This window comes from Gopherus evgoodei, chromosome 3 (assembly GCF_007399415.2).
Source record: "Gopherus evgoodei ecotype Sinaloan lineage chromosome 3, rGopEvg1_v1.p, whole genome shotgun sequence".
NCBI lineage: Eukaryota > Metazoa > Chordata > Testudines > Testudinidae > Gopherus > Gopherus evgoodei.
Genome location: NC_044324.1, coordinates 215,299,250 through 215,322,529, shown reverse-complemented (window position 1 = coordinate 215,322,529; position 23,280 = coordinate 215,299,250). Strand labels below are relative to the sequence as shown.

At 41.6% G+C, this 23,280-nt stretch overlaps 1 protein-coding gene across 2 annotated transcripts in view; it reads left to right on the top strand.

The window, feature by feature from the left end:
• PLCB1 (phospholipase C beta 1) overlaps nt 1–23,280 on the top strand; it is a 662,054-nt gene that overhangs the window by 412,575 nt on the left and 226,199 nt on the right. For both annotated transcript variants that reach the window (XM_030558021.1, XM_030558022.1), the window contains exon 4: nt 7,976–8,116. In XM_030558021.1, coding sequence (XP_030413881.1) covers nt 7,976–8,116 — 141 coding nt within the window. The remainder of the gene's footprint in view (nt 1–7,975; nt 8,117–23,280) is intronic.

Below are 23,280 nucleotides of genomic sequence, written 5' to 3'. Positions count from 1 at the left end.
CAGTCTATTTCAGGAACATTTCTTGTGATTATTTCCTATATATTTTATAACAATTCATATAGATTTACTACGACAAAATTAACCAACGCAGACCAGACAGGCAATTTTTAAAGCTAAGTAATCTGCACCTGTGGCGTGCAGACCCAGTACCAAATAAAACCTGTTTTTCAAGCTTATAAAATAACAAATTCAAAGCACACAAGACAAATATAGTAAAAATATTATTGATCCCCTAGCCTTGATGTATCCATCTTTTAGCCTTTGCACCGCAAGCAGTGTAGTCACGCAGTATGATACATTGCTACTATTTTTAGTAGACAAAGATTGAATGGTTTACTTTAAAAATATAAAATCTACTTGCCCCCATATATGTAATCCCCCATTATAAGGCCAGAATGACATTTACTGCAGTCTGTGGTATAGTCCCTGGTGGTTTCAAATCCAAGCATAATTCTGGATGGTTTCATAGCTCTCCTTATTCTAATTTAAAACATTATCTATGCATAATGAACTTCTGAAGTCAGTCCATTAAACTGTTTATAAATGAGTGTTTTAGTAGTTAGTTAATCATATTTAAGATTGTGGAGAGGAGAATGCATATAAGAATGGCCATATTGGGTCAAACCAATGGTCCATCTAGCCCAGTATCAACAGTGGACAACATCAGATGCTTCAAAGAGAATGAACAGAATAGGCAATCATCAAATGATCCATGCCCTGTAATCCAGTCCCAGCATCTGGCAGTCAGAGGTTTAGGGACACCCAGAGCATAGGGTTGCTGACCATCTTGGCTAATAGCCATAGATGTTATCCTCCGTGAATTTATCGTATTCTTTTTTGAACAAAGTTGTACTTTTGGCCTTCACGACATCCCCTGGCAATGAGTTCCACAGGCTGTCTGTGCATTATGTGAAAAAGTACTTCCTTTTAATTTGTTTTAAACCTGCTGCCTATTACTTTCATTGGGTGACCCCTGGTTCTTGTGTTAAGTGCAGGGGTAAATAACGCTTCATTAGTCACTTTCTCCACACCATTCCTGATTTTATAGACCTCTATCATATGCCCCCTTAGTCATCTCCTTTCCAAGATGATTAATCCCAGTCTTTTTAATCTGCCCTCAGATGGATGCTGTTCCATATCCTTAATAATTTTTGTTGCCCTTCTCTGTACCTTTATCATTCTGTATATATCTTTTTTGAGATAGAGTGACTAGAACTGCACACAATATTCAAGGGGTGAGATTTGTACCGTGGATTTGTATAGAAGCATTATGATATTTACTGTTTTATTCTCTATACCTTTCTTAATGGTTCCTAACATTTTGTTAGCTTTTTTGACTGCTGCTGCACATAAATGCAGAACTATCCACAATGAATCCAAGATCCGTTTCTTCAGTGATAACAGATTATTTAGAATGGGCCATTTTATATAACGTGCAGTACTTCACATTCATCAACACTGAATTTCATCAGTCATTTTGTTGCCCAGTTACCCAGTTTTGTGAGATCCCTTTGTAACTCTTTGCAGTCTGCTTTGTACATAACTATCTTGAGTAATTTTGTATCATCTGCAAACTTTGCACTGTTTATCCCTTTTTCCAGATCATTTATGAATATGTTGAACAGCAGTGCTCCCAATACAGACCCCTGGAGGATCCCTCCATTTACCTCTCTCCATTCTGAAAACTGACCATTTATCCCTACTCTTTATTTCCTGTGTATTAACCAGTTACTGGTCTATGAGGGGACCTTCCCTCTTATCCCACGACTGTTTACTTTGCTTTAGAGCCTTTTCTGAGGTATGTTGTCAAAGGCTTTCTGAAAGTCCAAGTACACTAAGTCCACTGGATCACCCTTGCCCACGTTTGTTGATCCCCTCAAATAATTATAGTGGATTGCTGAAGCATGATTTCATTTTACAAAAGCCATGTTAACTCTTTCTCAACATACCATCTTCATCTATGTGTCTGATAATTCTGTTCTTTCAATCAGTTTGCCTGGTACTTAAGTTAACCTTACCAACCGGTAATTGCCAGGATCACCTCTGGTGCCTTTTAAAAAAATGGTGTCACATTAGCTATCCTCCAGTCATCTGGTACAGAGGATGATTTAAGTGATAGGTTACATACCACAGTTAGTAGTTCTGCAATTTCGTATATGAGTTATTTCAAAACTCTTTGTTGAATACTATCTGGTCTTGATGACTTATTACTGTTCAAACAATTCATTCACTACTGTTGAAATAATTTATTTATGACAGGCATGGTGGAAGTGTGAGAATCTGAGGTATGTATTTTAGAGATTGAAGCTGGAGCATTTTTCACTAACAACACTGTTTGAAGGGAAAAAATTAAAAAAAGGACATGGCAGCAAAATATTTTCTGTCATCTTCTATAATAGTGAATAACATCTTGGCCTTGGCATGGTCAGAATAGCATATGACATTGTTGACTTCCAGCAGCAAACCACTTAGTCTAAGTTGACAGACTTGGGTTCACGTTGCTGTGCTAAAAATAAAAGCTGTGTAGCCTTAAGTTGCAGCTCTGGTTCGGAATCCTTCCCCCCTCGGCCCTTCAGAGCCTGAGCTCCAGTCCAAGCCGCAATGTCTACACAGATGCTTTTTAGCATCACTGTGAGAGCCTCTCACCCTGGGCTGGGAGGCTTGCTGCCACAGGCTATGTAAATATACCCTGAGAGTATGTCTACACTGCATTTAAAAACCTGTGGCTGGCCCATACCACCTGAATTGGGCTCGAGGGGCTCAGGCTAAGGGGCTGTTTAATTTCAGTGTAGACGTTTGACCTTGGGCTCCAACCCAAGCTCTGGAATCCTCCCTCCTTGCCAGGTCTGAGAGTCTACACCTCAGTTAAACCTGAGCAAACCCAAGTCAGCTAGCACGGGCCAGCCACATGTGTCTGTTTGTGGTATAGACATACCCTCAGAGGCCCTGAGCACCAAATCGCTTTGGCACTCTTCTGCCTTGGTGGATCTTAAGCAATCTTTAACTCTCTTTAGCCCAGAGAAGTACCTCTCATTTGATGCTGTAGAAACTGAGAGGCTCAACACATTGTCGACAGTTGACCATGAAGACGGATAGTCTCTCGGTAACTCGTTCAGAACATTCCAAAGTTCAGAAATTGATGTCAGTTATTTTTGTGGTGTACTCTGCATCCTGGCAGCTTCACCTTCTGCACCAAGACTGTGAAAATGGGTGCCTCTTGGTGCATAGCGATCTACTGTTGTCTTTAGAGCAGTATAATCAAGAAAACTGTCGTCGTTTAGATTACAGGCATTTAGTGAAGAAAGCAAGCTAGAGTTAGAGGTTAGAGCTAAGCAAGAATTCTGGCCAACATAGGGTAATAGAAATCAATTTTGATATGTTTTTGACTGCCCTTGGGAATATCATATGCAGATGACTGACCCACTGTGCCAGGAACAAAGAACTGTGCCAGCTTAGAGGATATGTTGCTCAAAATCTTGATTCTCCCCACCCCCGCAAAAAAAACAAAAACAAAACAAAACTAAGAGCCTTAGCAAAAAAAAAGAAAAAGGAGCTCCTCAGTCTCTCCAACAGGCCATTTGCAGTGCTAGCTGCTGCTCCATAGCATCTAATATTTCCAGTACTTTGCCACATTTTGCTAGAGGGAATCATAATGGAAAAACCAACTAATTTCAAGCTTAAGTGCCTTCTGGCATAGCTCTTGTGGTGCTTTAACATAAAGTTCATGGTGCTTCTAACTACTCTTGAAGAAGATATGGACCTCCTTTAGAAAATGTAAAGACTTCCTGATACTAGGTGATGTTAGAACATATCTCTACAATAACAAGGTTAAACCGTGAGCATGAGAATGCACATGTAACATTTTCTAGAGTTTGAATGTGCACTCCTATTAAATGACTGCTCAGCACAGAAACTCCATCAGAGCACTGGGTAGCAATGTAATTGATAACAAGCTTCAAATGCTGTAGTTCTTGTATGATCAGGTTAGAAACCGATCCAGCATTTATGTTTTCCATGTGGAAGCACATTCAAGCTCTTTCCTGAATTATTCCTTTTCTATGGTTATGCACTAGGAGACACAGCCGTTCTTTTTTTTAAATTCATGTTTAGTTTTGTCAGCAAGAGCATAAAAATACTTGACTTGTCTGACCTCTTCAACAATATTTTCTCTCAGGACTTCTGCAGTAGAATGTATTCTGGTACTGGTGAGCTGTATAATGTCCCTAGCTGCTTGTCAGTCGGTTCAAAAGGCTGGGTTTAGTAGAACCAGCCAGCTCCAGAATTTCAGTGTAATTTCATCTAAAGCTGGAGTTGCGTGTTTCATCATGCGCCTGAAAAACACTGTTTTGTCTTGCACAGAGTATGAATACCTTTAAAAGTATTTCGACATGCTGTCGATTTTCAGTGATGCCATCATGATGGCTGGAAATGAGCATATCCGTAACAATCCTGAGCCACTGGTTTCAATTTTCTTGTACACTTGCCATACAAAGGGATGCTCTCTCATGCCTAGAACTGAGTGCATGCGGTTTGAACAAACTTTGAAAATCTTTCCATTTCTTAAAGCCTCTCTCAAGGAATGTTCCATTGCCAGTCTTTTCTCCTGGTCTCATTTTGCTTTGAGTAGCAAAGTGGCATCATGGAAAACGAAGGACAGAATGCATTACAGCTGAGTATTCAGGTAATGGGTACAATGAAAACCAACTACACTTGAAATGCCAACCATTTGTAAGAGAGTATGAATTCAGTTTAGGCTGGAATGGTTGGCCAATTTTTCCCAATGGAATATCTACAGGTGTGAAGGGTGCTATCATTATTCCACCATGAATAAGTAACAAACTCTGCCTAACACAACCTTCCACTGCTGCTACTGGCACAGGTGGCTTCCTGAGAAGGTGGTGGCCACTGGTGATGTATGGCCACCACTAGGATTATCATCCAGTATGTTTTGACAGCAGGTCACTATTACCACAATTCTTTTTCAAAGATGGCTCTTCATTTCCATAATTTTCAAGGGCCTTTTTCAGTGGTGGCACAGGCTCCATTGTACACGTCAACAATAAAAATAGCATTGAGAAGAATATGTACACAAAGCCATACTAATCATACAATGTCCATTATTATTATTGAGGGTGTTTGTTGCCCAGTTTAGAAATGTATCTTATGACAGGACCGGTTATAGTCTTCATTTCTGTTTTAAATGAAATGTACAAGTTTGTTAGACTGCAGATACCATTCAACTTCGATTTACAAAGAATTTTCTCAAATGGAAGTTTTATACCACTTATATTTCTTAAACAAAAAGCATAAAATACCATGATCAACCAGCCAACATTACCCTTCATCCAACATCCCACCTTCAGTGAGTCTATCCTTTTGACAGATGCTGTAGGCAATCTGCAGCTTGCCTAAGACTAACCAAGCTATCTTTCCCATGGCAGCACATCCTTCTGGTAACCCTGGACTTGAACTCTCTGAATGTTTTCTTCTGCAGAAATATTAACTGGTGATTTAAACTTTAGAAGCAATTAGCTAAAGCCTTATTGCACTCTCAGAGCACATTATGAATAAACATAATGAAAAATATAGGTGGTTAAAGTGTTTTCCTAATTAAGGAAAGTCAGTGTGAGAGGATACCAGACATCAGTTGTAAGGAGAGTCCCAACTATAGGATTCTTTCTCTCTGTTCCAGCTTGATATTTTCCTTCACTGAGACTTTTATCCTCCTCAGCAGCACAGAGGCTGTCAAACAGGGGGAGGTATTGCTCTACTGTGTCCTGAAAAGTCTCTTTTTTCTACCTCTGTCTTCCTTAGATCCTCAGTTCAGACCTCAGTTCAGACCCTCAAGAGCCTGTACTTGTGCTCTGAGGGCTCTGAGTAGCTTTCACTGAATGCACACACATACCTCCTGCCCACAAGGCAGGTAATTATACATGCTGCATTCAGTGCAATAAACTGGATAGCCCCCACTCTCTTGCTGGACTTCAGCCTGCATTATTTTTACTCTTGGGTAAAGATTGAGTAAACCTTGTACACACTGTGTTCTGACTGAAAAGTCTACATTACTTCTTGGTCTGTTTCTCTCCTCTCACAGCAGCGAGTTGACATCATCCCTGTGTTTTTCTTCTTGCCGTCACGCTCCACTGGCCACACCTCCTGCTTTTATATTCCTTTGCTGTTTGTGTCTGAGGTGTGAAAACCTGTCATTAACTTGTTTATCCACGAGGTCTGCTTTGGTTCAGAGCACAAACCATAATATTCCTCTTCTGCAACATATTTGAATAGGCTTATTATATTGTCTCCTTTCCTACGCAATTTACCGTTGTACCCAACATTTAAAGAAGCTCAGCATCCCGTGAAAGACAGTTTTTCTATTTCCTTCCAATTAACATGTGGTGCTTCAAAATATTCCTTTGAACCAGGGTAAGCGTTCATTAGATACATATAAGCCATGCATGCAAATGCATGTAATGGCTATCAAAAAAATGTCCTTGTTAGATTAATGTCTACTAGCATGTTGATATTCCTCCTGTGCTGAGATCTCCCTATTTTCCAAGATAAATGATCATTTTCACACTCTGAAATTTATCATCCTGCTATAATAAACCCCATTTATATAGGACAATCAGCATTTAGTTTGTCACTCAGAGGGTATTTGCTTTTTGAAGAACTGTAGCATGAATAATAATTGCATTTACTTAACGGGGGAAAAGTTTACATGAGAGCTAAATGGGAGCTGCTATTTGTCTGTCTTTCACAGATCACAAGTGATTCAATTCACTAGAGAGATTTCATTGTCTTAACTTTGCTGAAGGAATGCGAGTGTTAGTTTTCATTTAACCCAATAGGGTTCTGATTCGCTTGGCCAATTTTTATATTTATAACATTCTGAAAATTTTTACCTTTGAAAGAAGCCTACGCTCTCAGATTGTGCCAGCCCTCTACAAAGGGGTGAATGTCTCCCTGTTTGACTTCAAAAATATTCTTCCACCTAGCTGTCATTGTCTGAAGACTGTAAACTCTTCAGGGCAAGGACCATGCATTGTTCTGAGTTTGGAAAGGACCTAACACAGAGACTCTCAAACTTTAGCAGCCCGAGGACCCCCATTTTGATTTAAATTTTTTCGGGGATCCCCAAACTCCCCCTGCTCCGCGGACCCCAGTTTGAGAAACATTGACTTAGCATGTTGGTTGGCACTGCTGCAGTCTAAATCATCAGAAGCCAAGAGATAAATATCCTGAAACAAGTTCTTGCTAGAGATTGTGTTACCAGTGCCAAAACTCTGTTACTATATTTAACTGCAAAATTAATTAAATATCTCTTCACTATTCAGAAATGGTGTGCATTTGTTTGTACAACACTGCTCCTAGTGATTAATATTGCTATAAGAGCACGAGACTGGAAATCCTGCAAACTAAATATATCTGGATTATAACTTTCAATTAAAATAATGTGTTTTATTCTTTACTTAAAAGGTCTCTTGGGACATGGGGGAAGGGAAGGCAGAGGAGTAAAAGTAGCTTGTTCTGTTATACATGGTGGTGTCATTTCCAGTGATTCTACTTGAATTCTTTTTGGGGGAAGAAATCAGTTGAAATCCTTTTCTTCCCACTTTAGGCCTGATTCAAAATCCATTAAAATCACTGACTTCAGTGGACTTTGGATCAGGCTCTATGGCTGTGATTAAGCAAAGCACTTATAAGCCCATGATTAAGTGTAAGGAGGCCAGGTGGGTGGGAAACTTTAAGAGGCCCTGACAATCTGTCCTCTTTGCTGTACCCATCCAGAGATCAGGATTATTGGAAAATCAAGGTCAAGTCTTTCACTGTTCCCAGAGGTGATAACTTCGGATATTTGCAGTGAGAAATGAACCAGGCCAGAAATGTAGATGATGCTTAAAATGTTAACATCTCTCAAAATGCAAGTTATTTTGCGAATCAGATGTTCACTGTCACACAATATATTTACTTGCAGGATCCAAAATTGCGTGAACTGTTGGATGCTGGGAACCTAGGAGGTCGGCTGGAGAATCGAATGATAACTGTTGTCTATGGTCCAGACCTGGTCAATATATCATACTTGAACTTAGTGGCATTTCAAGAGGAAATAGTAAAGGTACTGTACATTCAATGTTATCATTATTTACATTTCTGAGTATTATTATTGTTTTATTTATTATTCAAATATGGATAAAATAGAGAAAAGGAGGGGATTGTTAAGATGCACTTACGGATGAAATCAGCTTGCTGTTAGAGAAATCTATTGTACTGCATCACAGCAGCAAAGTGTATTCATGAGAGTATTCATGGAAAATTGTAAGCCATTGGTGTCTTTATCCTCAGAACATTGCTGGTTATTCTTTTTGTGCAGCCAGAATGAGTGTTTTGTAAACAATTGTATGTCCAAAAAATTGCCTCCACGTCAAAGAATGCGTTGTGAATTTCCAGTAATAATTCAATATTTATCAACACGCATCACATGTTATTTCCTGTTCTGTGGAAATTCTGGCATATCCATGATACCACAGTGTGAAAACTGTTTACTTTTTAATGTTGTCCTAGGTCAAAGTAATGAATTGAGGTTTGAGAATCTATTTATCTGCACCTGCCTTTTTATAAACTGTTATGCCAGCAACGGCACACGGCTTATACACCTGACCTTTCTTGTAGTGTGCAAACGTTAGCACCGCACACATTTTTAGCATAGCTTTTCTCCACTCTTAGTCATTACCACATGTAAACCCGATTTTTGTACAGTTTTACAGTAGAGGCAAGTTGCATAAAATTAACGTGTGTATTCAGCAAAGTATGACAGATTTTTTAACGCATGCTTTAGTTCCCTGTCTTCAAATACTTCTTAAAAGCCTACAATCATTTCATTATAACTATAATATTCTTTTCTTCAAGGGGCTTTTCCCCAAACTAATAGGCTATTCTTCACCCCCGGCTCCACACAAACAGACAGTCTGTTCTACCAATGTAGTTTCAGCACCAAGACTTCCACAGACTCAACAGGCTTCCTTATTCTTTTCATCCAGCAGATCATGAAGTCCGCTAGGCTGGCCAGGGATGGTAGTCTTTATGGACTCCTGCTCTTTGCCTAGGGAAGGGGATATTTTCATTACTTACCAGCACCCTTTGGCCACTCAGCCAACCCTCTTCTGAGGGAGGGCAGCCTTGGCACCAGAGATCTACCACCTGAGCAGATCATCAACCCATGTGGGGAAGGCCCTGAGCAGCAACCGATTTGTTCTTGTGAGGGTGTGGCTTACCTTTTCCCCATGCAGCTGTGATTGCAAACTCCCTCTGGCTGGTTGGTTGATGAAGCCTTCAGTCAAACCACAAGTTCCTCCCTTTCTGGGTTATGCAGAAGTATAAGCAAAACAAGTAATAGTAGTCTATGCTGCACTCTTTGGGAACACCTGTCTGAAGGATATAAAAAATGCAGAACGGTTACTTCGTGGTACATTGTACAGCTAGGCTGCTAAGAAACCCAACACAGTTTTATTCGTCATGGGAGGAAGCACTTGAAATAAACATGAATAAATGGAAAAAGAATTTGAAGGAAGATGTAAAGGCATAACAAAGCTGAACTGCGCAAATCTACTCACTCCTTGGAAGAAAGTGGAAATGAACTAACACAGGATGAGTTCTCTGCCTTTCTTTTCTGTTTTCCAGTCAGCCATCCTAGGTCAAAGTCATGATCTGTTTGCTATCTGAAGGACAAATCAGGAAAATCCAGAAATACTGTTATGTGTCCATCTCCTAGTTATTGATGGAAAGTGAAAATACAGTAAATAAAATTAGGTTCTGTGGAGGTTGAGCTACAGTAAATCCAGAGTTACTCTCTTTGATTTTAGCAACTAAAATCTGAATCAGGCGCTTAATTTCTGACATATACCTAAACCAGTTGAGTTCATTTGTTACTGATCTGTCAGGCAGTATGTCCTGAGGGGAGGATTTTCAAAAGCATTCAGCACTGACGTAGCTCTACTCTCATTAAAGTCATGCTAAAACTCCCACTTATTTCAGTGTGAAAATCCCACCCTGCTTGTATACCACACTGTACTAAATACACCCTCTACTTTCTCACAGGCCCAGTCCCTGCAATGAACTCCACAAGTGTAGATAGATCCCTGTACCCACAGAAAGCCTCACTGTGGCATGGGGTCTGCTCATGTGAACCTCATTGCAGGATCAGGGTCTTATCCATGTAGGAGGAGATTTTCAAAATCCCAGATGGCAATTAAGAACCTAACTCCCATTGACTTTCCAAGGGCAGTGGGTGCCCAATTGCCAAGTGTGCCTTTGGAAACCTCCCCCGAGTCACTGGCATGCACATTTTGCTATTTTACCTTTCACCTGTCCTATGTTTGGGCTTGGCAGAATTCGATTTGTATTTTTTGCTGTTTTCTGCAGATAACGTCCATGTATATTTTTAAGCACTTACTTTAGATTTGTATTGATGTAAAGTTTTAAGGTTGTGCAAAATGATGGGTTTTAAGACTTTTTTTTATTTTTATTGATTTACATTTTTAGTTGTGGAATATCATGGGCGGAGTCAGGCAGTGGAAGGCAGTGGAGTGAGTCAGACAGCAATAATTTAATGACAGTAGATGTGTAAAACACAAATTGACAACATCACATGTCAAATATACAAAGTAAATATCCTTCAGTCAAACTCATTTCGCCTATCTGTAAATTTCAGTTATTATTGATGGAAACATTTTTTGTTGGTTTGTGCATACAGTGAAATTGATGTTGATTGAAATTTGCCACTAAAATCTAATCTTTTAAAGCCTGTTATTTTTCGAGATAAAAACCCTCACTCTGAAAAACGTAAACTAAAATTATTTGAAAAAGATCTTCACAAAGTAGTTTAAATAAATTGTAATTTTTTTCTTACAGGAGTAGGTTTATGTTTCTGTAGGATCTGAGTTTATTATTATTCAACTTTTGAAATTAATATATTTTCAAGCCTTTTATTGGTCATTCTGTTCAAAATGTTCAGTTCCTCACCTCCGCTTTCTGAGTTGTGATAGAATTATTGAGGATATGAGCCTAAAGCTAAGCATTTATACTGATCTTGCTTTACATGATTTGAATAAAGAACTAGAAAATTAAAATGAAGTCACAATACACTATTTTGCTCACATTTCTATAGATAAAATAAATAATTTGTAATGCTCTCTAGGTGTGAGTTGAAGGTAGCAGACATGCTGGTTAATGAAGACAGTGCCTGTTTGTTTCTTTTTTTGTTAGGAATCCAACAAATGGATTAGTAGTGCAACTCTTGTTTATTTAAATGGGAATTGTATGTGTGTATCAAGGAGCAGAATTTGCAGGGGATTCCATACACATTGGGTCAACCTCTGGGCTTGATTCATGATTCTGGCATATATTGATGTAACAGGAGTAGCTTTGCTATGACCAGTGAAATTGAGATGAGAATGAGCCCCTCTATGTTTGTTTATTTTTCTCCTTTCCCTATATGATCAAGGGCAACGTTTCCCCAGCCCTGTTTTGTCTGATCCTTTTCATTCGAATTATTCTTGAAAACCCTCGGAGCTTCTGGCTTCCTCTCCATTAACTGTCTTCAAAGCATTTTTTTCTTTCTCTAGTAACCTAATCTCTGCCCCTTCAGACACCTGCTGTTTCCCATCATTATCTTTCTGATGGTTTCAGTCTTCATTTCTTGCATTCACTTCGTCTTTATGCTCCTCTTCCAGACTCTGTTTTCAAAGCTATCAAAAATTCCTTCTCTTCACATAGGAACTTACGCAGGTCTCATCCACTAGTGTGATTGATATGATACATGAGTTTTCAGTATCATCAGTCTGGTCTGAAAGAGACTCCCTTACCTTTTTTAAAGACAACTCTGGCCATTGCATTCCTCATTCATCTATCCTACATCCACTAGATTGTTACACGGTATCAGACTTCCCAGACAGACAAAGCCCCCAACTCTCTTATTTCCCAGTGACAGAACCTAATTTATTTTGTCTAGTCCTACATCTTTTAGGATCTTCATTTCCTTCTTTTTTATTTACTTAGAAAACGTTGTTGAAGAGAAAGATTTAGATGTTTTATACAGATAAGGAGCTCAAAAAGTAGGGTCCTCAATATAAAAATTGGGAAAATGAACAGTTCCAGTAGAAAGAGAACTGAGACAGGGCTGGGTGTTGGCAATTGAAGCAGGGGCGGCCTAGCTTTTTTGCAGCCCCAAGCACGGCAGTCAGGCAGCCTTCGGTGGCTTGCCTGAGGGAGGTCCGCCAGTCCCGTGGATTTGGCGTCCCTGCCAGTGAATTGCTGCCAAATGCACGGGACCAGCAGACCTCCCGCAGGGACTGCCGCCCTCACAGGGACTGGCACAGCGCCCCACGGGGCTTGCTGCCCTAGGCACGCACTTGGAGTGCTGGTGCCTGGAGCCGCTGCTGAATTCAAGGAACCACTGGATCTAAAGGGGAAGAGGATTGAGGGTTATGGAGGCAGAGCAGGAAAGAGCAATGTACATAAATGGTGAAAGAGCAGGCATGTTGGAGTACGTCTCCTGTTGATATCTGAAATTACATATGTTCTCCTACCTCTATGATGCTGACCTGATTGCTAGCTTGCCCATGTTTTAACAGCTCCTTTATGCCCTTCTTGTTTCTCACAAGGATTGTGTATTCTACGTCTGTGTGCAGTTTTGTTTCCCTTGCTAGTTTTGTTACTCCCCATGTGAGTTAAGCTACTATTTCTTGTAGTAGATTTACTGATATGTTAACAACTCCAAAATCTTCCTCTCCAACCTAAGCCTCTGTCTCCTCCCAGATATCCCACTGTAGTGTCAAATTCATTATGTCCAAAATTGAACTTCTCATTTATAACACTAAATTCCCTTGTCTTTTCCTCTCTTCTCTGTCTCTCAGCTGTCTCCAATGTTACAAGCTTGGAGTTATCCCAGTTCCTCTGTCCTCCTTTACCTCCCTACTATCCCCAGATACAAGTTCCCTTGCTGATCCTGCCAATTCTACTGCTACAATATCTTATAAATCCCTCCTTTTCTTCCCTACCCTACTGCTAGAACCTCACTCATCTTTTTCCTTGATTAATGCAACCTCCTCTGTGACCCTCATCCACCTGCAACTCACCTTCCACCACTCCTCCAGCTACAACCTGTCCAAAGTGCTACTACATTTAGCTTCCTTATCTGTCACCTTGATCATATCATTCATCTTCTCAAATCCCTTGCTGACTTCAATTCTTCATGGAGCTCACAAAGTCCTCATCTTCAGAGCTATTTCCAGCTATGCCTCACACATAATCTCTTCTCTCGTCTCAAATACCACAGTGGTGGGTACCACATAAGAACCTATAGAGATAGATGGATCTCACATCTCCCTCTGTTTTCTCACTCCTAACTATGAACCTTCATATCCTCCTTCTTTTAGCTTTTTAACTTCTCCCACACTGTCTTTTCTGATTAGAACAGTCTCCTACTTCATATGCCTTCTATCTGCTCCATCAAATTCCTACTTAAAATCCATTTCCCTCCTGGAATCTCCAGAGATGATTTCTCCACTGATGGTGGTCCGCATTTTCTTGTGCTTGAGCTGTTATCCTTTATATCGTATCTGCCTGTTTGGTGGGTACTTTGGTTGAAATTCTGGCTCCACTACAGTTTATGATAAAATTCCCATTGACTGACTGGGGCAAGGACTTCACTCTACCCTCTTCTGTCCTAGACCCTTTTTAATTGTGAGAGAGGTTTAAAAGGGATCTGAATGTAAAGAAAACCAGGGCCATAATATAATATTGCACCAGTATGTGAGTAAGTACCATACCAAAATGAGGAAGGGCAGATGTATCAGCTGCCTCATTCTTGTTTTTGTTTCAGACCAAGATGCGTTTATAACAAACGGTTATTCAGCTCTCACTCAATAGAGAGAGCTCTGGCAATATATTATTCACTGTTATCTCTGTGATCTTGTATCAGAGGGGTAGCCGTGTTAATCTGGATCTGTAAAAGCAGCAAAGAATCCTGTGGCACCTTATAGACTAACAGACGTTTTGGAGCATGAGCTTTTGTGGGTGAATACCCACTTCCTCAGATGCATGTAGTGGAAATTTCCAGGGGCAGGTATATATATGCTAGCAAGCAAGCTAGAGATAACGAGGTCAGTTCAATCAGGGAGGATGAGGCCCTGTTCTAACAGTTGAGGTGTGAAAACCAAGAGAAGAGAAACTGGTTCTGTAGTTGGCAAGCCATTCACAGTCTTTGTTCAGTCCTGAGCTGATGGTGTCAAATTTGCAGATGAACTGAAGCTCAGCAGTTTCTCTTTGAAGTCTGGTCCTGAAGTTTTTTTGCTGCAGGATGGCCACCTTAAGGTCTGCTATAGTGTGGCCAGGGAGTCTGAAGTGCTTTCCTACAGGTTTTTGTATATTGCCATTCCTAATGTCTGATTTGTGTCCATTTATCCTTTTGCGTAGCGACTGTCCAGTTTGGCCGATGTACATAGCAGAGGGGCATTGCTGGCATATGATGGCGTATATTACATTGGTGGATGTGCAGGTGAATGAACCAGTGATGGTGTGGCTGATCTGGTTAGGTCCTGTGATGGTGTTGCTGGTTTAGATATGTGGGCAGAGTTGGCATCGAGGTTTGTTGCATGGATTGGTTCCTGAGCTAGAGTTATTATGATGCGGTGTGCAGTTGCTGGTGAGAATATGTTTCAGGTTGGCAGGTTGTCTGTGGGTAAGGACTGGCCTGCCACCCAAGGCCTGTGAAAGTGTGGGATCATTGTCCAGGATGGGTTGTAGATCCTTGATGATGCGTTGGAGGGGTTTTAGCTGGGGGCTGTATGTGATGGCCAGTGGAGTCCTGTTGGTTTCTTTCTTGGGTTTGTCTTGCAGTAGGAGGCTTCTGGGTACACGTCTGGCTCTGTTGATCTGTTTCCTTATTTCCTCGTGCGGGTATTGTAGTTTTGAGAATGCTTGGTGGAGATTTTGTAGGTGTTGGTCTCTGTCTGAGGGGTTAGAGCAGATGCGGTTGTACCTCAGTGCTTGGCTGTAGACAATGGATCGTGTGATGTGTCCGGGATGGAAGCTGGAGGCATGGAGGTAGGCATAGCGGTCGGTAGGTTTTCGATAGAGGATGGTGTTAATGTGACCATCACTTATTTGCACCGTGGTGTCAAGAAAGTGGACCTCCTGTGTAGATTGGTCCTGGCGATCTTGTGATCTTTGTCTCCCTTAGGACAGGGCTACACTACAAACACCGCACCATTGCAGCTGCCCTGCTATAGCGCTTTATCAAAGGCCATGTCTACACTACACAGTTTTGTCGACAAAATTCAGCTTTTGTCGACCAACCCTTGGAGATGTATACATTACAATGCTCCTCCCGCTGATTTAACTCTCCTGCTACACTGACCTAGTAAAACCAGCTGGACAAGAATGCATAGAGCTTTTTGCAATGAAGTTAGAACAACACATGTCAGTGTAGATCCTGCATTGCTTATGTCACCTTAATTGGCTTCTAGGAGGTGTCTCACAATGTCCATCATCACTGTTCTGGTCACCAGTTCACAGGTACACAGGCATGGTACACAGATATGCTCCCCTCCCGATTTAAAGCCTGGAGAATTTTTGAAATTCCTCTTCCTGTTTGCTCAGCATGGACAGCTCACATAGCATCTTCCCAGCTGGCCATAGTGACTCCACACAGCAAACGCTCTCCTTCCTGGAGTACACCAGAGTTGTTATATCTGCTGGGTCTGTGGGGAGAGGAGGCTGTGCAGTCACATCTCCACTCCAGCCATGGGATCTTTGATACCTGCAGGCAGATTGCTCGTGGCATGGAGCTGAAGGGGTATGAGCAGAACATGCAGCAGTGCCGTGCTAAGATCAAGGAGCTGAGGCAGGCAAACCAGAAGGCAAGGGAGGCCAATCATTGTGGTGTGTCACCAAAGACATGCTGCCTCTAAAAGGAGCTGCACGCCATCCTTGGCAGCAACCCCACCTCCACTGCCAAGAGCCTCATGGATACTTCAGGGAGGCTGGCGGCAGCAGCCAGCGGAATGAACCCCAAGGACAAAGTGGTGGACAAGGAAATGGAGTTGGAGGAGGATGGGGGACAGGTGACAGGGTCGTCTGATGATGTGGCAAGCCAGGACCTGTTTTTAACTCCAGAGGTGTCTAGCCAGTCCCAGGAATCCAGCTCTGGTGTGCCTGATACAGGAGAGGGGAGCTGCGGTAAGTACTCATTATGCTTTGATACTGCAGGGAGAAATGAGGTAGAGCTACGTTTTTTTTCCCCAGGGTAGAAGACAGATAAAAATAACTGACAGTAGCACTGTATGCATCTGTCTCTCATTCCCCTGCATAGCTAGACAGAAGGGGACCCTGCAGAAAAGTTTGTTGATGCACACCGGGATGTCGTAGAAATCCTCCATACTAACCTCTAGGAAACTTTCGTGGAGGTACTCTGCAATCCTCTGCCAAAGGTTCCTTGGAGTGCTGTCTTGTCCCTTCCCCCCATGGTAGGAAACTTTTCTGCACCTATCAGCAATTATGTCTGCAGGCACCAAAGCAGCACACGGCGAGCAGCATATGGACCCAGTTTGCAGCCACATACATGCAGGAGTTGCACCCTTGCATCCTCGGTTACCCTCAGGAGTGAGATATCAGCTTATATCACCTCGCACTTGTAGAAAACAGTACCTGTATTCAGAATAGTTTGTAATGACCCCCCTTTGGGAACTCCTCATGCTTTGTCCCATCTTACTCCCTCCACATCATGCCCAACTTACCATGGTTAGGGTTCTTGCTATGCTGTTTGATTGGCAAGAGAATGTGAGAAAGTGGTGTATGTTACTTGTATGAATCAGGGCTGTGATTGTACTCACAATAGTGCCTCTGTCTATTGTTTCTTTAGCTTCTGAAGATGTGGCCATGAGAGTCTCCTCTGGCTACGCGGCTGTGTCTGATAAGGAGACGAACCAGGAGAAGTAAGGAAGGCATGTTCAGGGAGGTGCTGAAGTTGTCTGATGCAACTGATAGTGAGTAGAGAGCTTGTAGAGAGGATACCAGTGAAAAACTGAGAATGGATAGCCAGCGGAGGAAATGGGCAGGAGCAGATGATACAGCTGCTCAAGGACAAATGGACATGCTGAGGTCGCTGATTGTGCTACAGGTGGAACACATCCATGCTCACTTCCTCCTGAAGCCCATTCAGAATTGCCTTCCATGCCCTCCCCGAAACACATTTCTCACATGTTCCTGGGCCACTACAGTACCCCGTGCACTGCACCCCTAGGGACATGTTTCACAATTACAGCTGGACATACACCCAGCTGGGAGAGCCTCACTGTAAAAAAGTGCTCTTCATTGTCATGTCCCTTGTAGGTAATAGAAATGTTTGTATAATTATTGAATAAAAATGTACTTATGGAAAGAAAATGAATCGTTATTGATCTCCTACTCATGATCTTTGCTGCTGAAATTCATACACAGTGGCAGTCAAAGTGTTTGCAGAGTAAACTTCATGCACACATAGCAATCATTGCAACGGTCCTACCACAGTGCAAGAATGCTATGCCTGGCATTATAGAAAGACATATTGTTATGGTCAAAATGCTCCTTCAAACCTGCCCTGATTCGAAAGCCCCCTTTGCGTCCCCACCCCCCTTCTAACAGTCCTGCTATCTGGCTTCTCAAAACCAACTGCCAGCCAATCCACCTCAAGGCTCTTCCCCTGAGGAAACTTTTCTCCCTTATTTTCACAAATGTTATGCAGCGAACAGCAGGCTGCTATGACCATGGGAATATTTTCCTGATTGAAGTCTAGCCTACCAAAAAGGCAGAGCCAGCAACCCTTTAATCTGCCAAAGGCACATTCAACAGTCATTCTGCACCTGCTGAGCCTGTTGTTGAAGCACTCCTTGCTGCTGTCAAGGTTTCCGGTGTAGGCTTCGTAAGCCATGGGAGCAAGGTGTAGACTGGGTCTCCCGAGATCACAATTGGCATTACCACATCCCCAATCACAATCTTTTTGTCTGGAAAGGAAGTTCCTGCTTGCAGTTTTCTATACAGGCAAGTGTTCCTGAAGATGCGTGTGTCATGCACCTTCCCTGACCACCCCGCGTTGATGTCAGTGAAATGACCCCAGTGATCCACCAGCTCTTGCAATACCATAAAAAAGTAGCCTGTTCTCTTGATGTACTCTGTAGCAAGGTGATCTGGGTCCAAAATGCGGCATGCGTGCCATCTATCGCCCCACTGCAGATAGGGAAGCCCATTACTTCAAAGCTATCCACTATTTCTCGCACATTGCCCAGAGTCTCAGTCCTTCGTAACAGGAGTCAATTAATGGTTCTGCACACTTGTATCACTGCCATCCACATGGTGAACTTCCTAACTCCAAACTGATGCATAACTGATCGGTAGCAGTCTGGAGTTCCCAACTTCCACACAGCAATCGCCACTCACTTCTCCATTGTGAGGGCAGCTTTCATTTTGGTGTCCTTGTGCCAGAAGACAGAGGCAAGCTCCACACACAGTTCCAGGACGGTGGCTTTGTGCATCCAAAAGTTCTCCAGCCACTGCTCATCATCCCATACCTGCATCACAATGCGACCCCACTACTCAGTGCTTATTTCCCAAGCCCAGTATCAGTGGTCTGCTATGTGCAGCTGCTCCATGAATGCCAACAGAAATCTTGAATTGTTTTTTTTTCATGCCACACAGGAGAGCAGACATCATGGTGTCATCAGATTCTATGAAATGAAATACTATGAAATACTGCAAGATCAGCCATGTTGTGTTCATAATGCTCATCACAAGACTGGAGAGCAGCTCAGGATCCACGCTTTCAGGCAGAGATCGTGGGCACACAGTTTACACGGGCTGTTGAAAAGCAGTGCAAAACATAGTAAGAAGCCCATGGAATGATGGGATGAAGGAAACTGCATCATGGGACATTGAGCCCACCCCCATGATGCACTTCAGTCCCTTCCCAGAGAACCCAGCAGCAGATGGTGGCGAGTTGCACAGTGGGATAGCTACCCACAGTGCTCTGCTCTAGTAGTATAAGAGCACCAACTCTGGGCATGCTTTTCTGTCACAAGGAGAATTGTGTGGACATGCACAAGCACTTTAATTAAGGCACTGGAGGATCGTCAACATAACTTAAATCAACTTAACTTTGTAATGTAGACATAACCAAAGATGCTCTAAGTTGAAGGGAGAGCTCTCCTGTTATTTAGTTACTCCACCTCAGTGAGAGGCAGCAGCTGTGTCGGTGGGAGATGGTCTCCCACCAACATAACGCTGTCTATATGGGGGTTACGGTCAGTATAACGTACGTCTTCAAGGGTGTGGATTTTTCCGATTTATACTGAAGTAAGTGTGTGGTGTAGACCTGGCTTAGGCTGTTCCTCAGAGAATCCTGCCCTTGATAGGGAACCGTGGTTCGTCTTGAAGTTGCAGATACAATAACATTTCAGAAAATACTCTACACATAACTTTGGTCTCCACAGCTCCTTGTGTTTCATAGTCTGCACTGGTATTCGTCCACTGATTGTTCAGTCCCATTAAAGGTGTCTTACGGAAAGCTCATAGGGAGTTGATCCAAAGTCCAGTGAAGTCAGTGTTAAAACTCCACTGGATTTGATTGGGCTTTGGATCAGGTCTTTAGCTAACAGTTTGTCATTTCCTCCATAAATGAGGGACAGTCCCTCATTTGTCTACATGGGGACACTAAGGAAGGTTAATCTAAATTAACTAAGGGTGTGTAAGAGCATTAAATGAAATCAGATTAATTCAGAGTAAAAGTGTCTACATGGGGTTTTAATGCTGTTTATCTAATCCATGTTAAAAATTAATTTGGATTAACCTTCCTTAATGTCCCCTAGTAGATAAGCCTTAAATGATTTATCTACACCATGTGCCGTATGTTCTGTGATATGTTTTTCAGTATACTTCTTTATTCTTCCAAATTTCCTTTTCTGTTAAAGTAAGCAGTAAAATAAATAATAAAATAAGCAGTACAGAGTCATGCTTTAAAACAAAAAATGAAACGCATATGATGTTTCATACCAGAGGATGCTGAAACATGCGACTTCAACAACTTCAGATGATAAGCGTGAGCCAAAAACAAACATACGAAAAACGTTGTCTTCACGCATATTCAGTTCTGATTTGAATTAAATGTTTTCAAAAATGTGTAGCACTTAGGCACTGTCTTTTGCCATGAAAAATCGCTCTAATCTCTCAGATGGTATAAATTCTGATTCATGTAATATATGAAAGAAAAGTGTTCAGTGAGCAAGAGCTCTCAAAATATACTGCACATTGCATGCTACTTACTGACTAGAGCACATAACAGCTACCTGATTTGTTAGTAAAGTTAATAGGAATGACATAAATATGAACGACGGTAACAGAACAAAGCCAAAAGGACAGCAGGAAGATATGGCTCTTTTATTATGATGGAACCAGTTTGCTTGAAATTAAAATTTGTTGCAAGACTCCATTTTTCTGCTTTTAAAAAATACCGTAGCTCAGAGGCTTCCAACTTGGGAGAGGAGTTTGTTGGCATGAGCAAAATCTTACTTCAAAATCTCCAGATTTATTATTTCCTTTTGCATTATGTCTATGGGTCAGTGTTCATAGTTACAACTCTACAGTAAGCAACCGTGATTTTGAGTCCATTGTAATCTTCCCACACTAAAATACCAGCTGTTTTCTTTCTATATATAATAGCTATTCATCCCATAGAGTATTCCCAGCATGGCTTGCCTTGTGGAATCTGTGCTGCTATTAATGTGGGCTACCACTGTGTATTATATGTAAGACCTTGGTTTACAGTTTTTATCCTTTTTTTTTTTTTTTACTGAAAATTTCCCAGGTTTTACATCTGGGTGTTGTTCTAACTAATTTCTAGCTGAATTTTGGAAGTGCCAGAACTCCCTGGAACTGACTCCCTGCTCCAGAAAGACAGATGACCACTCGATAACCTGTGCCAGGTTACTGAGTTGCCGTCTCTCTTCTGGAGTAAGGAGCCAGGTTAGAAGTACTGGAATTATTTGAGCAGTGGTGTACATGTTGCCAATCCTGTGCGCACCACATACCCATTAGCAGCTTGACAGACAGCTTGGATAGTTAACAGCATTCAAAGCAAATAAAAGTTAGTGAACTATTTTTCATGCTAAAATGGTTCAAAAATGAAAACCTGTGTCTAACTACAGTTCAGAGCATAAGGGTTTGTTTTTTTAAGTTAAAAAAAAACGTGAAAAGAGAAGAGAGTAATATTTACCCAGAAAAATGCAAAGTGGATTTTTTTTGCACTGATTTTTAATTTTTGGTACTAAATATTGGTACATTTCCAGGAACTTTTAAACTAAAAAAACCTGAGAATGAAGGGCCTTAATTATATGATGTGTCATAATTCCAGATCTCAGTATTGACTGTATACAGTACAGCTTAGCCAAAGAGAGAAGGTGTCCATTCGGTAGCTAAAACAACAGGACACCGCTTTATTTCATAGTCGGATCCAAACAGAAGTCAGTAGAAGGACCCCCATTGATTTCAGTGAGGTTTGGATCTTTGCTCAGTGCGAAGACAGTGCATGACAGGAAGGAGGATGTGACCTTTGACAGCTTTCCTGATCTTGGCTTTATTGGCTGGAGCTTTTGGGAATTTAAATGAATTCCCTTGAAAGTGAGGAGAAGTGATCAAGTATTATTTGTCGCTCATTGCTTCACACAGATATTTGACAGACTAATAGCGATCATCTGCCCCAAATTGGTACCATATGCTGGGGATTGATCTCCGCTTGTGTCAGTTATTGCTCAATCTGAGAGTAGGCATTAGGTTGCATGGCTCGAGTCCTGCTTCTCTTGCAAGTGTCATAGAGAGGTTAGGGAGGGAAAATATCTTGACAAGAATAACTGCATATAAAAAATGCTTGCAATAAAAATACAGTAACAGCATGTCCACTCTCAGTTCTCGGGATGCATTTGAAGTGATATAGTTCTGTCTGACCAAAACAGAGCCTACCAGGTTTTCTTAAAAGAAAATGTATCGTAAGCTGCTAAAATAACATTTTATGCTGCTGTTAAACTGCAGCAGTTAGTGTCACAAAGAACTTTTTTAATTGTTGTGGTTATTCATGCTTAAACAAAGTAATGTTTACAGAATGTGGCTATTCTAAGACTGGAAAATTGAGACGCCCGGATGAAATAAAATGCTTTCTTTAATATACTTCTTCTAAAAGCATAGTCACAGGAAATTAATGATACTAGAGGCTCTATTCTTTTGTTGTTCTCACATCCCTTGTGTCTTAAGATTAGACCTTACAAGGTTACTGTCAAGAAAAACAATACAACACAAGCTATCCTAGGAGACAGAGGTCCAAAATCTCTTAGCAAAGAGTATGTAAATACAGAACAACTTTGTGGCCAGCAGGGCTAGAAGTCTCTTTCTGAGATCTAGCCCAGGTGTCTGCTGTCGCTGTGGGTGTGCCAGAAAACTCAGTCATGGGGAGAAAGTTGTTGGCTCAGCTGCAGAGGACTACTCTGCCTTGGGAATGTACAAGATCTGAGCTTCTGGGGCTCCCTCATGCTGAACTTGGAGTGACCTGAGAACCAGAATCAACTTTGGGACTGTTTGACTAGAGACCTGTGTATAAAGGTATGGTATCAGAATGCTTTGCCATTCTTAATCTTGACACATTGAGAATGGCAGGAGAGGAATATTCGCTGTTGAATGTTGGATAGACTCAGGAAGGCAGCTTGGAGAAGAGGAGGTTACAGTAGTCTTGGTGAAAGGGAAAATTACGGTATGAATGAATGTTTTAGAAGCAGAGACAAAAGGGGTAGATTCTGGAAATGTTATAAAAACAACAAGATTGGGCACGATCCTGTTTGCGAGAAGAAAAGGGAAGGGAGTATCAAATATAACCCTCCAAGTGCCAACTTGAATGACAGGGGGTTCGCACAGCTTGCAGTAGCGATGGAGAAAGGAAGAACATATTGCATGTGCGGTGATGGATTCAGTGCCCCCAGCATCACACATCACCAGAGCATGCAAAATTATAATTAACCATATGATTGTGACTTCAATGGAACTATTAATGTGAAAGAATCCACAGTATCCAAATGCCTGTGTCTATCCAAAACAAAATCCCTGTCTCTCAACATCAGTTAATCGCAGCAGAAGTATTCTTACTGGAAACTGATTAACTGAACATTCATTCCCCTTCCCTCTCCTCCAGGAGAGTGAAATAATCAAGCCACT